Consider the following 13386-nt stretch of genomic DNA (forward strand, 5'->3'; position numbering starts at 1 on the left):
GTGACACCTGATTGACAAAGACCCAGAGCAGATGCTTCAATTATCAATTTGTGCTCTTTTGAGTTTGTTAATTTTTTTTTATTTAGTAGAAAAGGCCTATCGGGCAAATTATTAATTATTATCTGAATTGTTTATTAATGAAACCTATACTATATTATGTATAATAATATCCCATAGGCCCTAACAAACTCTGCAGCTACATCTAGTTATAGGCTATATAGCCTATATCATTGGATTAGTATTTTTAATGATGTAACCAATAGCCTGTGGGATGGGGGAGGAGATGAGGTTGTATTCATGTCATACACAACATTTATTAGTCCAATAGTCGTTGGTGGAGAGATTCTGGCTCCAGAGGAGCAGTGCATCGCGCTGTAAGGTATTCTCGTCGTTAGAGGATCGACGTCAGGTCTGCGTGGAAGAGAGGGAAGGGAGAGGGGGAACGAGTCAAATAATTCACTCATCCCGGTTTTTTAACAATTCAAGGGATTGAGCAAATTCTTTTTTGTGTTTCCAAGAAAACATCACACACCAAGTTCGTTCTCTCTAGCTCAAATCGCACTGCACACGCGCAGAGTAGGCAACAGTCAGTTCACGAGAGTTGAATCACACCAAGTCAGTGTTAACACCGGCGCTCACGCGTGTCCGGGAGTTTACTCGAGAACCGTTATGCCGGAGAAAGATAAGCAAGCCTATTAAGATGAGATGCTGGACGACTTTCCCTAACTACGTCCCAATGGAACGTAACTTCCTGCTATTTCCTTGGTGAAGACAGAAAAGTACCATTTGGAAAATAAATGGATTCGAGCTCATAATATTTCATGAGGTAATATAATAACATGATTTCCTATGTTCATTGTAACCTGCCTATCTAGGTGCTTTGTGCTTTGTAAACAAGCTCAGGCATGGAGTCAATCTGAAAACGCCATAGTTGGTTGGATAGGCTCAGCTTCTTTAATGCGATTAGTGTTAGGATATACTTTCTACTTTCTTTTTTTCCAGCGTTATTTGACTGCCTTGATAGTGATGGTGAACGCGACAACGCTATATCTGTAGTCTATTTCAACAATAACAGCCACAGCAGTGTCCTTAACCGTTGTTGTATGATGCGGTGATATTATGGAGATGTATAACAGTCTATGGTCACACGGTCTATTAAAACATTAATTGTAACTGATATGAACATGTAGCCTATAGTACAATTGGAAAGTCACAATTTCTTTACATTTCACATATGCTCAAAGAAGTTATAGGCTATATGCTTCTTATTTTCACAATATAATTTTGAGGTTACTGTAAATTTGATGAAAACAGTAGTTACATAATTTACTCAATTTTTCAAAAAATTTCAAGAGCCCTTGTCTGAGATTGTACGTTTCTTTATGGATCGTAGCCTAGATGCTGTGTAGAAAGGACATTAAATGTCATATAAAACACCAAAATACCAGTCTGATACATGTTTCAGGGCCCTGTGATGGTATTCAAAGCTTATTGACATTAAAGCTATGAGAACCATGGATGCAAGGACTGACCATCCATTATAGTAAAATGATAGTTTTAACCATGTTTTGATGTTATACAGTGTTTGTTTACATTACGTTGTTTACAATCATTGGACTAAATCAAGCTTTTATTTTGGGTTCTAATGGGGGTATGACAGTTGAACTTAGCTCATGAGGCATTTATAAGTCATATTCTTCAAGAATCAATGGGTGTATTCATTTATAAGTCCAAAATTGGTGTAGCAACTTTCAATTCAAAAGTTATAAAAAGTTAAACAAACAACAATTCTATCTGTTCTGTTTAAGATGAAAAATAGTTAAATAATGTTACAAATATTATTATTAGTATCATTATTATAATAGTTAACGATGAATAATGATAATGATAAAACTATCATTAATATTCATAATAATATATTTAATTAGTTTATACAGACTGACTGCCAGATGATGATTTTAGGACATGCTTTTAGAATTATATGATCACAAAATACAACAAAATAATTTAATCTACAAATGGGAGTCTAAATAATGTCCTTTTCATTCAATAAATACCTAAATACATAACTCAAACAATTATGTTGGATGTCTCTAAAATGTGGACTATAAACAATTACACAAATTTACAATAAATAAAATCATATTTTATTTTTCATTTGACTCTTAACATTACATCCTGAGATGTTCTGTTAATTAGTATACTGACATTTGAAGCCAATCAGTCAACTAAACAACTGATTAAAACATAGGCCGTATTCACTTTTGTGGAGGGAATCGAACATTAGAGAACTGCTTTCCAGGTTAGAGATATTACAGCACCATACTCACTTATTACTTTGGTACCATTACATTTTTGTTGTGATAGGTCAGTTTCACATCCAAAATAATTCTGCACAAATGGCGTGCTAACAAGCTCAAGGCTACGTGATGTGATTCTACTGACATCGCTGAGTAGTAGCTGCCAGAGACGTACATACAACAACAATAAAGGTGCTCTTTCTCTGTCTCTCTCTCTCTCTCTCTGCAACACATCACCAGATGCATGAGACTGGCTGCCGCACAAAATGGTAGGTCAGGTTTGAATTTATGGTAGCTGTCTCAATAACATGCATCATGCATCATGGCTATGCATTTCAAACTGGGAGGCGAAAACACAGACACAGATACACTGACAGATACAGGCAAAGACACACACGCACACACACACACACACACACACACACACACACACACACACACACACACACACACACACACACACACACACACACACACACACACACACACACACACACACACACACACACACACACACACACACACACACACACACACACACACACACACACACACACACACACACACACACACACACACACTCTGCCATGAATAGTTTAGTGGATTATATGTCTGGGAGTGACACAGATATAAACAGAGGGCTAGCTCAGTGTGTTTAGTTAAACAGGGTAAGTGAAAGGGCCCTGTTCAGGAGGGTAAAAAGTACCACGGCTGATTTGCAGCGCGCCTTATCTTTATTCGCTTTAGCAAATGTCTGCGTTGGTTTACAGTTGGAGCCCCTTCTCTTTCATCCTGAGAGAGAGCACTCACATTGTTTACATGCCTGAGATTAAGGGAGGGCCGGGGTGAGTGTAAAAACTATCTGAAATGTACACTGTATACCTTTATATCTGCGTCGCAAATGGCACCCTATTCCTCATATAGTGTAGTACTTTTGACAAGGGCCCATAGGACTCTGTTCAAAAGTAGTGCACTATATAGGGAATTGGGTGCTATTTTGGACGTAGACCTACAGTTTGAGTCTGTATGGTAAAATGGCTGGGGGAATGGTTGCTATGGGAGAGGAGAGGGTCTTGTGAAACTGAACTGTATGGAGCAGACGAGGCTATACCAGGCTGTCTGTGTGTCTGTGTCTCTCATGAAAATATGTTTGTCTTTGAGCTGGGTTTAGAGCTGTGAGAGCACGAAGCTTAGCTGGTGATCTGGACTAATGGAATGAACAGTGTTTAGGAGCCGTTACATAAAACTATCCCCCGTATGCTAGAAAAGTAAATATTTAATCCAACTCTTCTGAAGAACAAATTAATCTTGACCCCATGTGCTTAATATCGTGGTCTCCAAGCATGCAGGCTGAGTAATTAGCTTATGTCTAGAGTTTCTTATGATTTACGGTGTTAATATGCAAATATATATTAGGAATATTGTAATTTCATTCATCAAACTAAAAGTCAGAGAATCAAAATGGAGATGCTATAACAGAAATAAAAATATTCAATATGGCCGCTGGTAAACCCATCACAGAGCGCAGACTTTAGTAATTGTAATTCTATGGCCAGAATGTTGCTTGAATATTTATGATTACTTAGTAGTTGTGTATTTACGATGACCTAATAAGCACAACAGTGTAGTCATATGTGGGAATAACGTCACTTGAATGGGTCCGGTAATTCAAATTCTATGTGAGGAACAATCAAGTTTGCTAGCTACTATTCAATCTTTTCATATGAGGGGAGAGCAGAGCAGAGGGTGCAGTATACAGTAGACGATTCCTCCTTGAAACTCACATGGGACCTCTCTGCAAACATAGATCAGATCTATTTTGCATGAATGAAGGCCCATCATCATAAAGTATTTGGGTCATTGTAACCAAATACCCCCAATGGCACATGGCCCTTGCTGCAGTGATCCACCTTGAAATGACTTTGCCTACACAATTCAACAAATATTTCTATTAAAAATGGTTAGTAGCTTGGGGACGAAACAGTGACCTGGTTTCCAAGAACTGAAACATCTATTCCAAGAAATGTCCCACAATGAGAGAGCATGCCTTGAATGAATTAATATGCAGTTTATTATTATTATTTTTTATTCTCTCATTGCAAATATTTGTTGTTGAATACATACCTTCAAGTGTGTATTATTGTAGTGCAATAATGAGGCATTGACTTCTGCATCCTTGAAATTTCCTTGTAAGGTTTGATTTGAAATAATTGTATCTACCAGAAATGTTCAAACATTTAAACAATTTACTTTTGATTCATCGTTCAATATAAATAGTAATTCATTAAAAATATATACTTTTCTCGTGTAAATAACAGACACAAATTGAAGTAGACGTGTCTTTTACCCAGACCAGATTTTCTTTCTAAAACAGATAGGAATTCCATTGAAGAACATCATTCAAGGTGTGGGATGACAACATTTAATGATCTGATAAAACATTTTTTACGGAGTCCCCTTTAGTTCCGTTTGTTTCTCCCATTGGTCATTCTGCAGATGTTCATTAGAAAATATTGAATTAATTAGCAGCTTTCCAGTAAGATGTGTTTTATTTCCATACAGTATTAATAGACATAATTATTGTAGAAATACAAAATGAACAGCAATTACTGTACAAGTGCATTATGTAAATGCACTTCCTGTCAATTAGTAGTTGAAAAAATAAATAATATCTAAATTAAATATTAGGCTATGTTTTTAGGGGCAGGGTTCATCTTTGTATCTTGAAGATGTGTTACATTGTGTTTGTGCATTGTGGTACACATTGTGGTGTATTTTGTATTTTGTCCAGTCCATTCCATGGGAATGTGTTATTTAAGTATTTTACGAGACCGTTTAGTATTGGAGTCAGTCTGTGTATTGTAAGTCTGTTATTATCTGTAGAGATGCTCTGTTTTATTTGAGTATTATAGTAATTCTATGTCACAGATATCCTATTACATTACTATATAACTTCTATATAAGTTCTATATGTAATTCTATGGTCTATGTATTGTAAGTCTGTGTATTGAACTGAAGCTGGTGTTCGTCTCATAGAGATGCTCCAGGAGAAGGCCTCAGCTGTGACGGATGACAGTGTGACTGGGGTCCAGCCTGGAGGGCCCTCAGACCTCAGCCCTGACTCCGCTAACCTGGGCCTGCCTACAACTCCCAGCATCTCCCAGGGCAATGAGCCAGACCAGGTAATCATGTAATCATGGGTATTGTAGGCTCTCAACACAGCCAGAAACACAACTGCAAAGGTATTATATGTTCAGAAGTTTCCTATTCTTGGAAATGACGAAATGGGTATGTTTCCTTGCTCTCAATTTCAATGATTTTAGCTATTATTAAGGAAGTTGTTGACTTGTTAACAAAATAATTGGCCATATTAAGTCGTGGGTGTTTTTATTTCTTGTCGGGGAAGAGTAGGTGGACACCCTATCAATTGTGAACGATTTATTGAGAATGAACTGGTTTAACTTAAAAATGCAGATGGCATAATGTATCTTGAAGGTGTGTTACATTGTGTTTGTGCATTGTGGTACACATTGTGCTGTATTTTGTATTTTGTCCAGTCCATTCCATGGGAATGTGTTATTTAAGTATTTTACGAGACAGTTTAGTATTGGAGTCAGTCTGTGTATTGTAAGTCTGTTATTATCTGTAGAGATGCTCTGTTGGATTTTTAGTATTATAGTAATTCTATGTCACAGATATCCTATTACATTACTATATAAGTTCTATATAAGTTCTATATGTAATTCTATGGTCTATGGTCTATGTCTATGTATTGTAAGCCTGTGTATTGAACTGAAGCCGTTGTTCGTTCATAATGTGAGTTGTCTATAAACCCACAACAGGTTGCCAAACCTCATGGCTGTCTCTACCTTTCTCTATTAGAATATTGAGAACATCAAGGTTCTTCTTCATGAGAGGGAGCTGTGGAAGAAGTTCCATGAGGCGGGAACAGAGATGATCATAACGAAAGCAGGCAGGTGAGTACCTACAGTTCATATATCACAGCAATACATGGCCTATACCATATTAGTAGACTGTACCAGACTCATCTCAGATTCACCACAAATATGTGTTACTTCTGCAAATTGAGTAGCTGCTTTCATTAGTGTTAAAATGTAGTCATTATGGCACCTCCATTTTGAGTAGCTATGGCCATCTGTTGGAGCTAAGGCAATCAATTACACCATGCTACAGTTATGTCACGCTGGGTCGCAGGTAGAGAAAATGAAGAGACATCATTTCTGCCCCAGTGAACATCTAATTGAAAACACAAACCCACAGCTCTGCTCTGTGTGTTAGATTTAATGCTGCCCTGTGGATTAGACAGTCTGGCCCTTAACCTGGACTTTAACCAGAAGATGACTAGATTCTCTCTAACCAACCTCCGCCCACCCTACATTCCTCACAGGGGCTTTTTTCCCAGTCCAAAATGTAAAGGTCACCACAATTTTTCTTTAATGCCACATCAACTGTGAAAGATGGGCTTTACCTTGTCCAGCTGATAAAGTGTGCCGAGAATCCTTTAAAACCTTTGAAGGACCCGGCCTCAGAGTGATGCTTAGCTACGCATCTCCACCAGCTGCGCTCAGCTGAAAAACCTGACTGACTGAATAGGCTTATACAGTCAGTCAGCCTGAGAAGCCAGAGAAGAGCAGGGCGGCGTCCAAAACGGCACCCTGTTACCTTTATAGTGCACTACTTTTGACCCGAGCCGATGGTGAGCATGAATAGGCTGCTATATGGGACGCACACCAGGTTTATGTTGCTCGGTAATGGAGCAGGAGCAGCTACAGTGTGTAATTCAACAATTCTAAGAATGAACTCTGTCTGAACTGATGTGAAGATAAAATGTTATTGAACATAAAAATGGATTGTAAATGAAACCAGTTGTAGGCCACAACATTGTGGAATGTTGTAGGTAGGATAACAAAAAACTGTAGGGGCCAAAATTGTAATCTGAAATTTTTACAGGTATATTTCTATGTAAAAATTATGAGTAAACATAGCAAGGCCGCTTCACTGCTACACCAGCTCGAGCTAGACATTTTGCACTGCATGTTCTAACAGAAATATTGTTGTTCAATTGGCAACTGAGACTGCCAAAACAATTCAATGCCAATCTATTCCAACACCAAGTTTTGTCAGAGTATCTGGAAGGAGCATCAAGCAGTAGTGCTCGGAGCTGCTAGATGCTAAAGGATCTGACGAGCTAGCAGGTTTTAATCCCTCTCAGTACTTGAAGAGTGAATGAGTAAATTAATAAATGAATGAATGAAGGTTCTCAGGAACATTTTCTCTTGTAAGGGATGACAGTGAGAGGTCAACATGCTATAGAGGTTGTGCAGTGTCCGGTCAGCACTCCTTGGAAGGGGCACAGTGCAGCTTGACCCTTCAGCCTCTTACAGTGTAGCTTGACCCTTCAGCCTCTTACAGTGTAGCTTGGCCATTCAGCCTCTTTACAGTGCAGCTTGGCCATTCAGCCTCTTACAGTGCAGCTTGACTCTTCAGCCTCTTACAGTGTAGCTTGGCCATTCAGCCTCTTACAGGGTAGCTTTGCCCTTCAGCCTATTACAGTGCCGCTTGACCCTTCAGCCTCTTACAGTGTAGCTTGACCCTTCAGCCTCTTACAGTGTAGCTTGACCCTTCAGCCTCTTACAGTGTAGCTTTGCCCTTCAGCCTCTTACAGTGTAGCTTGACCCTTCAGCCTCTTACAGTGCAGCTTGACCCTTCAGTTTCTTACAGTGTAGCTTGACCCTTCAGCCTCTTACAGTGTAGCTTGACCCTTCAGCCTCTTACAGTGCAGCTTGACCCTTCAGCCTCTTACAGTGCAGCTTGACCCTTCAGCCTCTTACAGTGCAGCTTGGCCCTTCAGCCTCTTACAGTGCAGCTTGACCCTTCAGCCTCTTACAGTGTAGCTTGACCCTTCAGCCTCTTACAGTGCAGCTTGACCCTTCAGCCTCTTACAGTGCAGCTTGGCCCTTCAGCCTCTTACAGTGCAGCTTGACCCTTTAGCCTCTTACAGTGTAGCTTGACCCTTCAGCCTCTTACAGTGCAGCTTGACCCTTCAGCCTCTTACAGTGCAGCTTGACCCTTCAGCCTCTTACAGTGTAGCTTGGCCATTCAGCCTCTTACAGTGCAGCTTGACCCTTCAGCCTCTTACAGTGTAGCTTGGCCATTCAGCCTCTTACAGTGTAGCTTTGCCCTTCAGCCTCTTACAGTGCAGCTTGTCCCTTCAGCCTCTTACAGTGTAGCTTGACCCTTCAGCCTCTTACAGTGTAGCTTTGCCCTTCAGCCTCTTACAGTGTAGCTTGACCCTTCAGCCTCTTACAGTGTAGCTTGACCCTTCAGCCTCTTACAGTGTAGCTTGACCCTTCAGCCTCTTACAGTGTAGCTTGACCCTTAGGCCTCTTACAGTGTAGCTTGACCCTTCAGCCTCTTACAGTGCAGCTTGACCCTTCAGCTTCTTACAGTGCAGCTTGGCCCTTCAGCCTCTTACAGTGCAGCTTGACCCTTCAGCCTCTTACAGTGTAGCTTGACCATTCAGCCTCTTACAGTGCAGCTTGACCCTTCAGCCTCTTACAGTGTAGCTTGACCCTTCAGCCTCTTACAGTGCAGCTTGACCCTTCAGCCTCTTACAGTGCAGCTTGACCCTTCAGCTTCTTACAGTGCAGCTTGGCCCTTCAGCCTCTTACAGTGCAGCTTGACCCTTCAGCCTCTTACAGTGTAGCTTGACCATTCAGCCTCTTACAGTGCAGCTTGACCCTTCAGCCTCTTACAGTGTAGCTTGACCCTTCAGCCTCTTACAGTGCAGCTTGACCCTTCAGCCTCTTACAGTGCAGCTTGACCCTTCAGCCTCTTACAGTGCAGCTTGACCCTTCAGCCTCTTACAGTGTAGCTTGACCCTTCAGCCTCTTACAGTGCAGCTTGGCCATTCAGCCTCTTACAGTGTAGCTTGACCCTTCAGCCTCTTACAGTGCAGCTTCGCCATTCAGCCTCTTACAGCGCTGCTTGGCCATTCAGCCTCTTACAGTGTAGCTTGGCCATTCAGCCTCTTACAGTGCAGCATGGCCATTGAGCCTCTTACAGTGCAGCTTGGCCATTCAGCCTCTTACAGTGCAGCTTGACCCTTCAGCCTCTTATAGTGCAGCTTGGCCCTTCAGCCTCTTACAGTGCAGCTTGACCCTTTAGTCTCTTACAGTGCAGCTTGGCCATTCAGCCTCTTACATTTACATTTAAGTCATTTAGCAGACGCTCTTATCCAGAGCGACTTACAAATTGGTGCATTCACCCTATGACATCCAGTGGAACAGTCACTTTACAATAGTGCATCTAAAACTTAAGGGGGGGGGTGAGAGGGATTACTTATCCTATCCTAGGTATTCCTTAAAGAGGTGGGGTTTCAGGTGTCTCCGGAAGGTGGTGATTGACTCCGCTGTCCTGGCGTCGTGAGGAGTTTGTTCCACCATTGGGGGCCAGGGCAGCGAACAGTTTTGACTGGGCTGAGCGGGAGCTGTACTTCCTCAGTGGTAGGGAGGCGAGCAGGCCAGAGGTGGATGAACGCAGTGCCCTTGTTTGGGTGTAGGGCCTGATCAGAGCCTGGAGGTACTGAGGTGCCGTTCCCCTCACAGCTCCGTAGGCAAGCACCATGGTCTTGTAGCGGATGCGAGCTTCAACTGGAAGCCAGTGGAGAGAACGGAGGAGCGGGGTGACGTGAGAGAACTTGGGAAGGTTGAACACCAGACGGGCTGCGGCGTTCTGGATGAGTTGAAGGGGTTTAATGGCACAGGCAGGGAGCCCAGCCAACAGCGAGTTGCAGTAATCCAGACGGGAGATGACAAGTGCCTGGATTAGGACCTGCGCCGCTTCCTGTGTGAGGCAGGGTCGTACTCTGCGGATGTTGTAGAGCATGAACCTACAGGAACGGGCCACCGCCTTGATGTTGGTTGAGAACGACAGGGTGTTGTCCAGGATCACACCAAGGTTCTTGGCGCTCTGGGAGGAGGACACAATGGAGTTGTCAACCGTGATGGCGAGATCATGGAACGGGCAGTCCTTCCCCGGGAGGAAGAGCAGCTCCGTCTTGCCGAGGTTCAGCTTGAGGTGGTGATCCGTCATCCACACTGATATGTCTGCCAGACAGTGCAGCTTAACCCTTCAGCCTCTTACAGTGCAGCTTGACCCTTTAGCCTCTTACAGTGTAGCTTGACCATTCAGCCTCTTACAGTGCAGCTTGACCCTTCAGCCTCTTACAGTGTAGCTTCACCCTTCAGCCTCTTACAGTGCAGCTTGACCCTTCAGCCTCTTACAGTGCAGCTTGACCCTTCAGCCTCTTACAGTGCAGCTTGACCCTTCAGCCTCTTACAGTGTAGCTTGACCCTTCAGCCTCTTACAGTGCAGCTTGGCCCTTCAGCCTCTTACAGTGTAGCTTGACCCTTCAGCCTCTTACAGTGCAGCTTCGCCATTCAGCCTCTTACAGCGCTGCTTGGCCATTCAGCCTCTTACAGTGTAACTTGGCCATTCAGCCTCTTACAGTGCAGCATGGCCATTGAGCCTCTTACAGTGCAGCTTGGCCATTCAGCCTCTTACAGTGCAGCTTGACCCTTCAGCCTCTTATAGTGCAGCTTGGCCCTTCAGCCTCTTACAGTGCAGCTTGACCCTTTAGTCTCTTACAGTGCAGCTTGGCCCTTCAGCCTCTTACAGTGCAGCTTGACCCTTCAGCCTCTTACAGTGCAGCTTGGCCCTTCAGCCTCTTACAGTGCAGCTTGGCCCTTTAGTCTCTTACAGTGCAGCTTGGCCCTTCAGCCTCTTACAGTGCAGTCAGTGAACTCCTTACTGAGGAACGTAGATGTAGTTTGTTATTGTGAGTGCAGCAATCCCAGTCTTAATTCTTACTCTTCAACGTACCTAGGCAGTGCTCCAACTCTCCCCTCTCTCTCTCTTTCTATAGGCACAGTGCTCATTCTCTCCTCTCTCTCTGTCTGTACACAGCCAGTCAGTGGGAGCGGTGGCAGAGGGGTGATAAGAGGACCACGGGGCCCGCTTTCAGCGGCGTCTAGCGGTGGCCTGGAGCACTCCATCATCCCTCTGCCGGTCCTTTTGATCTCCCTCAGTGTTGGATGTTCCCAGAGACTGGGTGGGAGTCCCAAATGGCACCCTATTCCCTGTATAGTGCACTAGATTTGACCAGAGCTCTATGGGCCTTGGTCAAAAGTAGCACATTATAAATGGAATAGGGTTCTATTTGGGAACAGCCTGGATAGATCCCTTGACTGGAGGGCCTAGGAGGCAGGGAGACTCATAGTGCTGGGCTGCTAGGAAAGAAACAGCTGGCACACACCACACAAACACACACCCACACACTGACACTGATATCACACATTCTCCATCTCCATTTCTCATTCTCTCCAGTCCTCTACACACACAAACACTCTCTCAGGCACGCATGTTCACAGAAAACACATGCCTTGGGAAAATGTGGCAATCAACTTGTCCTGACTTGTTTGACCTTGTTTTGACAGGCACTCGCTCTAATAACGCATCCCTTTCCGTTGTTCATCATTGTCATATTCCGTTTTTGATGACACAAAGGCGTGCTTTAGAGTAAAGTCCTGCACCTCAAGGGGACGGGCAGTAAAGCTTAGATATTTCTTCATGGCTGTTTGGCAGCTTTGCCATGGAAACCACAGCATCTGTCATCAGGCAGGGCTGAGGTGGCTGAGCCATCGAGGTCCTCGATTAGCCATTAGCAATGCTAAGTGATTCAGTGTGGGCCCCCTCGCTGAGCTATGCTGTGGACCCCGTCGTGGTAATGGACTCAGAGGCCCAATCGAACACGGTTTCCACCGTAACTATACACCACTATTTCAACTCATGAGTCATGTCTTTGTCAGAAAATTGAATCATTCTTATGGATGTGCTGAAAAGCCATCAGCAATAATGTCAGGCTGAGTTACATAGAAATAGCCTTATATCCTCCTAGAGACCTCCTGATCTTTTGATACAGGCCTCAATATGGGCCTGGTTGGAGGTGTGAGTGGGGCTGGGATGAGCTGCAGGTCTGCTTTGGAAGTTCCCCTCAGATTAAAATGTCTTTCTGTGAGCATGACACCAGGACTGATCTCCACACTGATTCAATTTGGAGCCTGAGAGAGAGAGACAGAGGGAGATTACCTGCCTTGAATGCCCTCTACCGTACAGGATGGGTTGAGTATTTGTGATCCATGAACAAGGCATTAGTAAGGGCTCCTGTCAGGCCAGAAAGATCTGGGATGGGTCCTTTGAAGCATTGTGCGTTAGCAGCAGATAGAGGCTGGGTCCCAAATGTCACCCCGTTCCTTATATAGTGCACTACTTTTGATGCACCCAGATCCTTTTGCTTGGTCTGCTTAGGTGGCCCCAGCTATCTGCTCACTCTTACACTCATCTGTTCAGAGAGCATGTCACCGTCAGCCTTTCACAAGTGTGTCTCACACTCTTCTATTCTAAACCTGTTGCCAGGGGATATGGGATGCAGCAGGTCAACTGTACTGGAGTACAGACCCTTTGACCGACCATTCTCTCAGGGGGTGATGCAGTACGATGACAAGTCAGATGTAAAAACTGCTGTCTGATCCGGGCCACCATTAAAAAGCACTTAGGGGTTTATAAGGGGTGCTGCAGATCCCTTTGCAACTTTTTGCTTTGACACAGATGTGATGAAAAAGAGAGCCGTTTCTCAGGGAAGAGGTCACGGAAGGTAGCGCCATTCATGTGTTTTATGGCCTTGTCTGCTATATTAGCATATTCTGTCTATCATTCCTGAGTCTCCCTCTCTCTCTGAGATGGCTGAGAGCAGAGAGCTACACTCACAGCGTTCCTACACTTGTCTTTTTATGGCGCTGCTGCCGCTGCACTCTCAAAAACCATCATGTGAGTTCTAAGAACATCCCACTGGGAACAAACACCATGTCATTTTAACCTGGAAATTTGATTGAAACGTTGATCAATGAGATTTCAACCTTTATCCCCCCACTCATAAAGACAGCCAGAAGTCTGTTGAATAACTGATGTGTTATCACTATGCTTTCAACCATCTAAAAGCACAGTA

The 13386-nt window shown here is 43.5% G+C and overlaps 1 protein-coding gene across 1 annotated transcript; it reads left to right on the plus strand.

Annotated features, from left to right (window-relative positions):
- Nucleotides 1-443: 443 nt before the first annotated feature.
- Nucleotides 444-12846, plus strand: LOC123992283 (T-box transcription factor TBX5-like). The gene is made up of 4 exons (XM_046293449.1): nucleotides 444-826; nucleotides 5337-5482; nucleotides 6183-6277; nucleotides 12798-12846. Exons 2-4 carry the CDS (start codon nucleotides 5339-5341, stop codon nucleotides 12844-12846), a joined length of 288 nt encoding a protein of 95 aa, XP_046149405.1. The 5' UTR covers nucleotides 444-826; nucleotides 5337-5338.
- The last annotated feature ends 540 nt before the right edge of the window (nucleotides 12847-13386 follow it).

The sequence above is a fragment of the Oncorhynchus gorbuscha genome, linkage group LG13 (assembly GCF_021184085.1).
Source record: "Oncorhynchus gorbuscha isolate QuinsamMale2020 ecotype Even-year linkage group LG13, OgorEven_v1.0, whole genome shotgun sequence".
Taxonomy (NCBI): domain Eukaryota; kingdom Metazoa; phylum Chordata; class Actinopteri; order Salmoniformes; family Salmonidae; genus Oncorhynchus; species Oncorhynchus gorbuscha.

Bases quoted from the DNA above. Each gene is read 5' to 3' on its own strand.
- LOC123992283 (XM_046293449.1), top strand. From the start codon at position 5,339: ATGCTCCAGGAGAAGGCCTCAGCTGTGACGGATGACAGTGTGACTGGG. The intron at 5,483-6,182 runs GTAATCATGTAA...TTTCTCTATTAG, and splicing joins AGGGCAATGAGCCAGACCAG to AATATTGAGAACATCAAGGT. The intron at 6,278-12,797 runs GTGAGTACCTAC...ACCTGTTGCCAG, and splicing joins ATCATAACGAAAGCAGGCAG to GGGATATGGGATGCAGCAGG.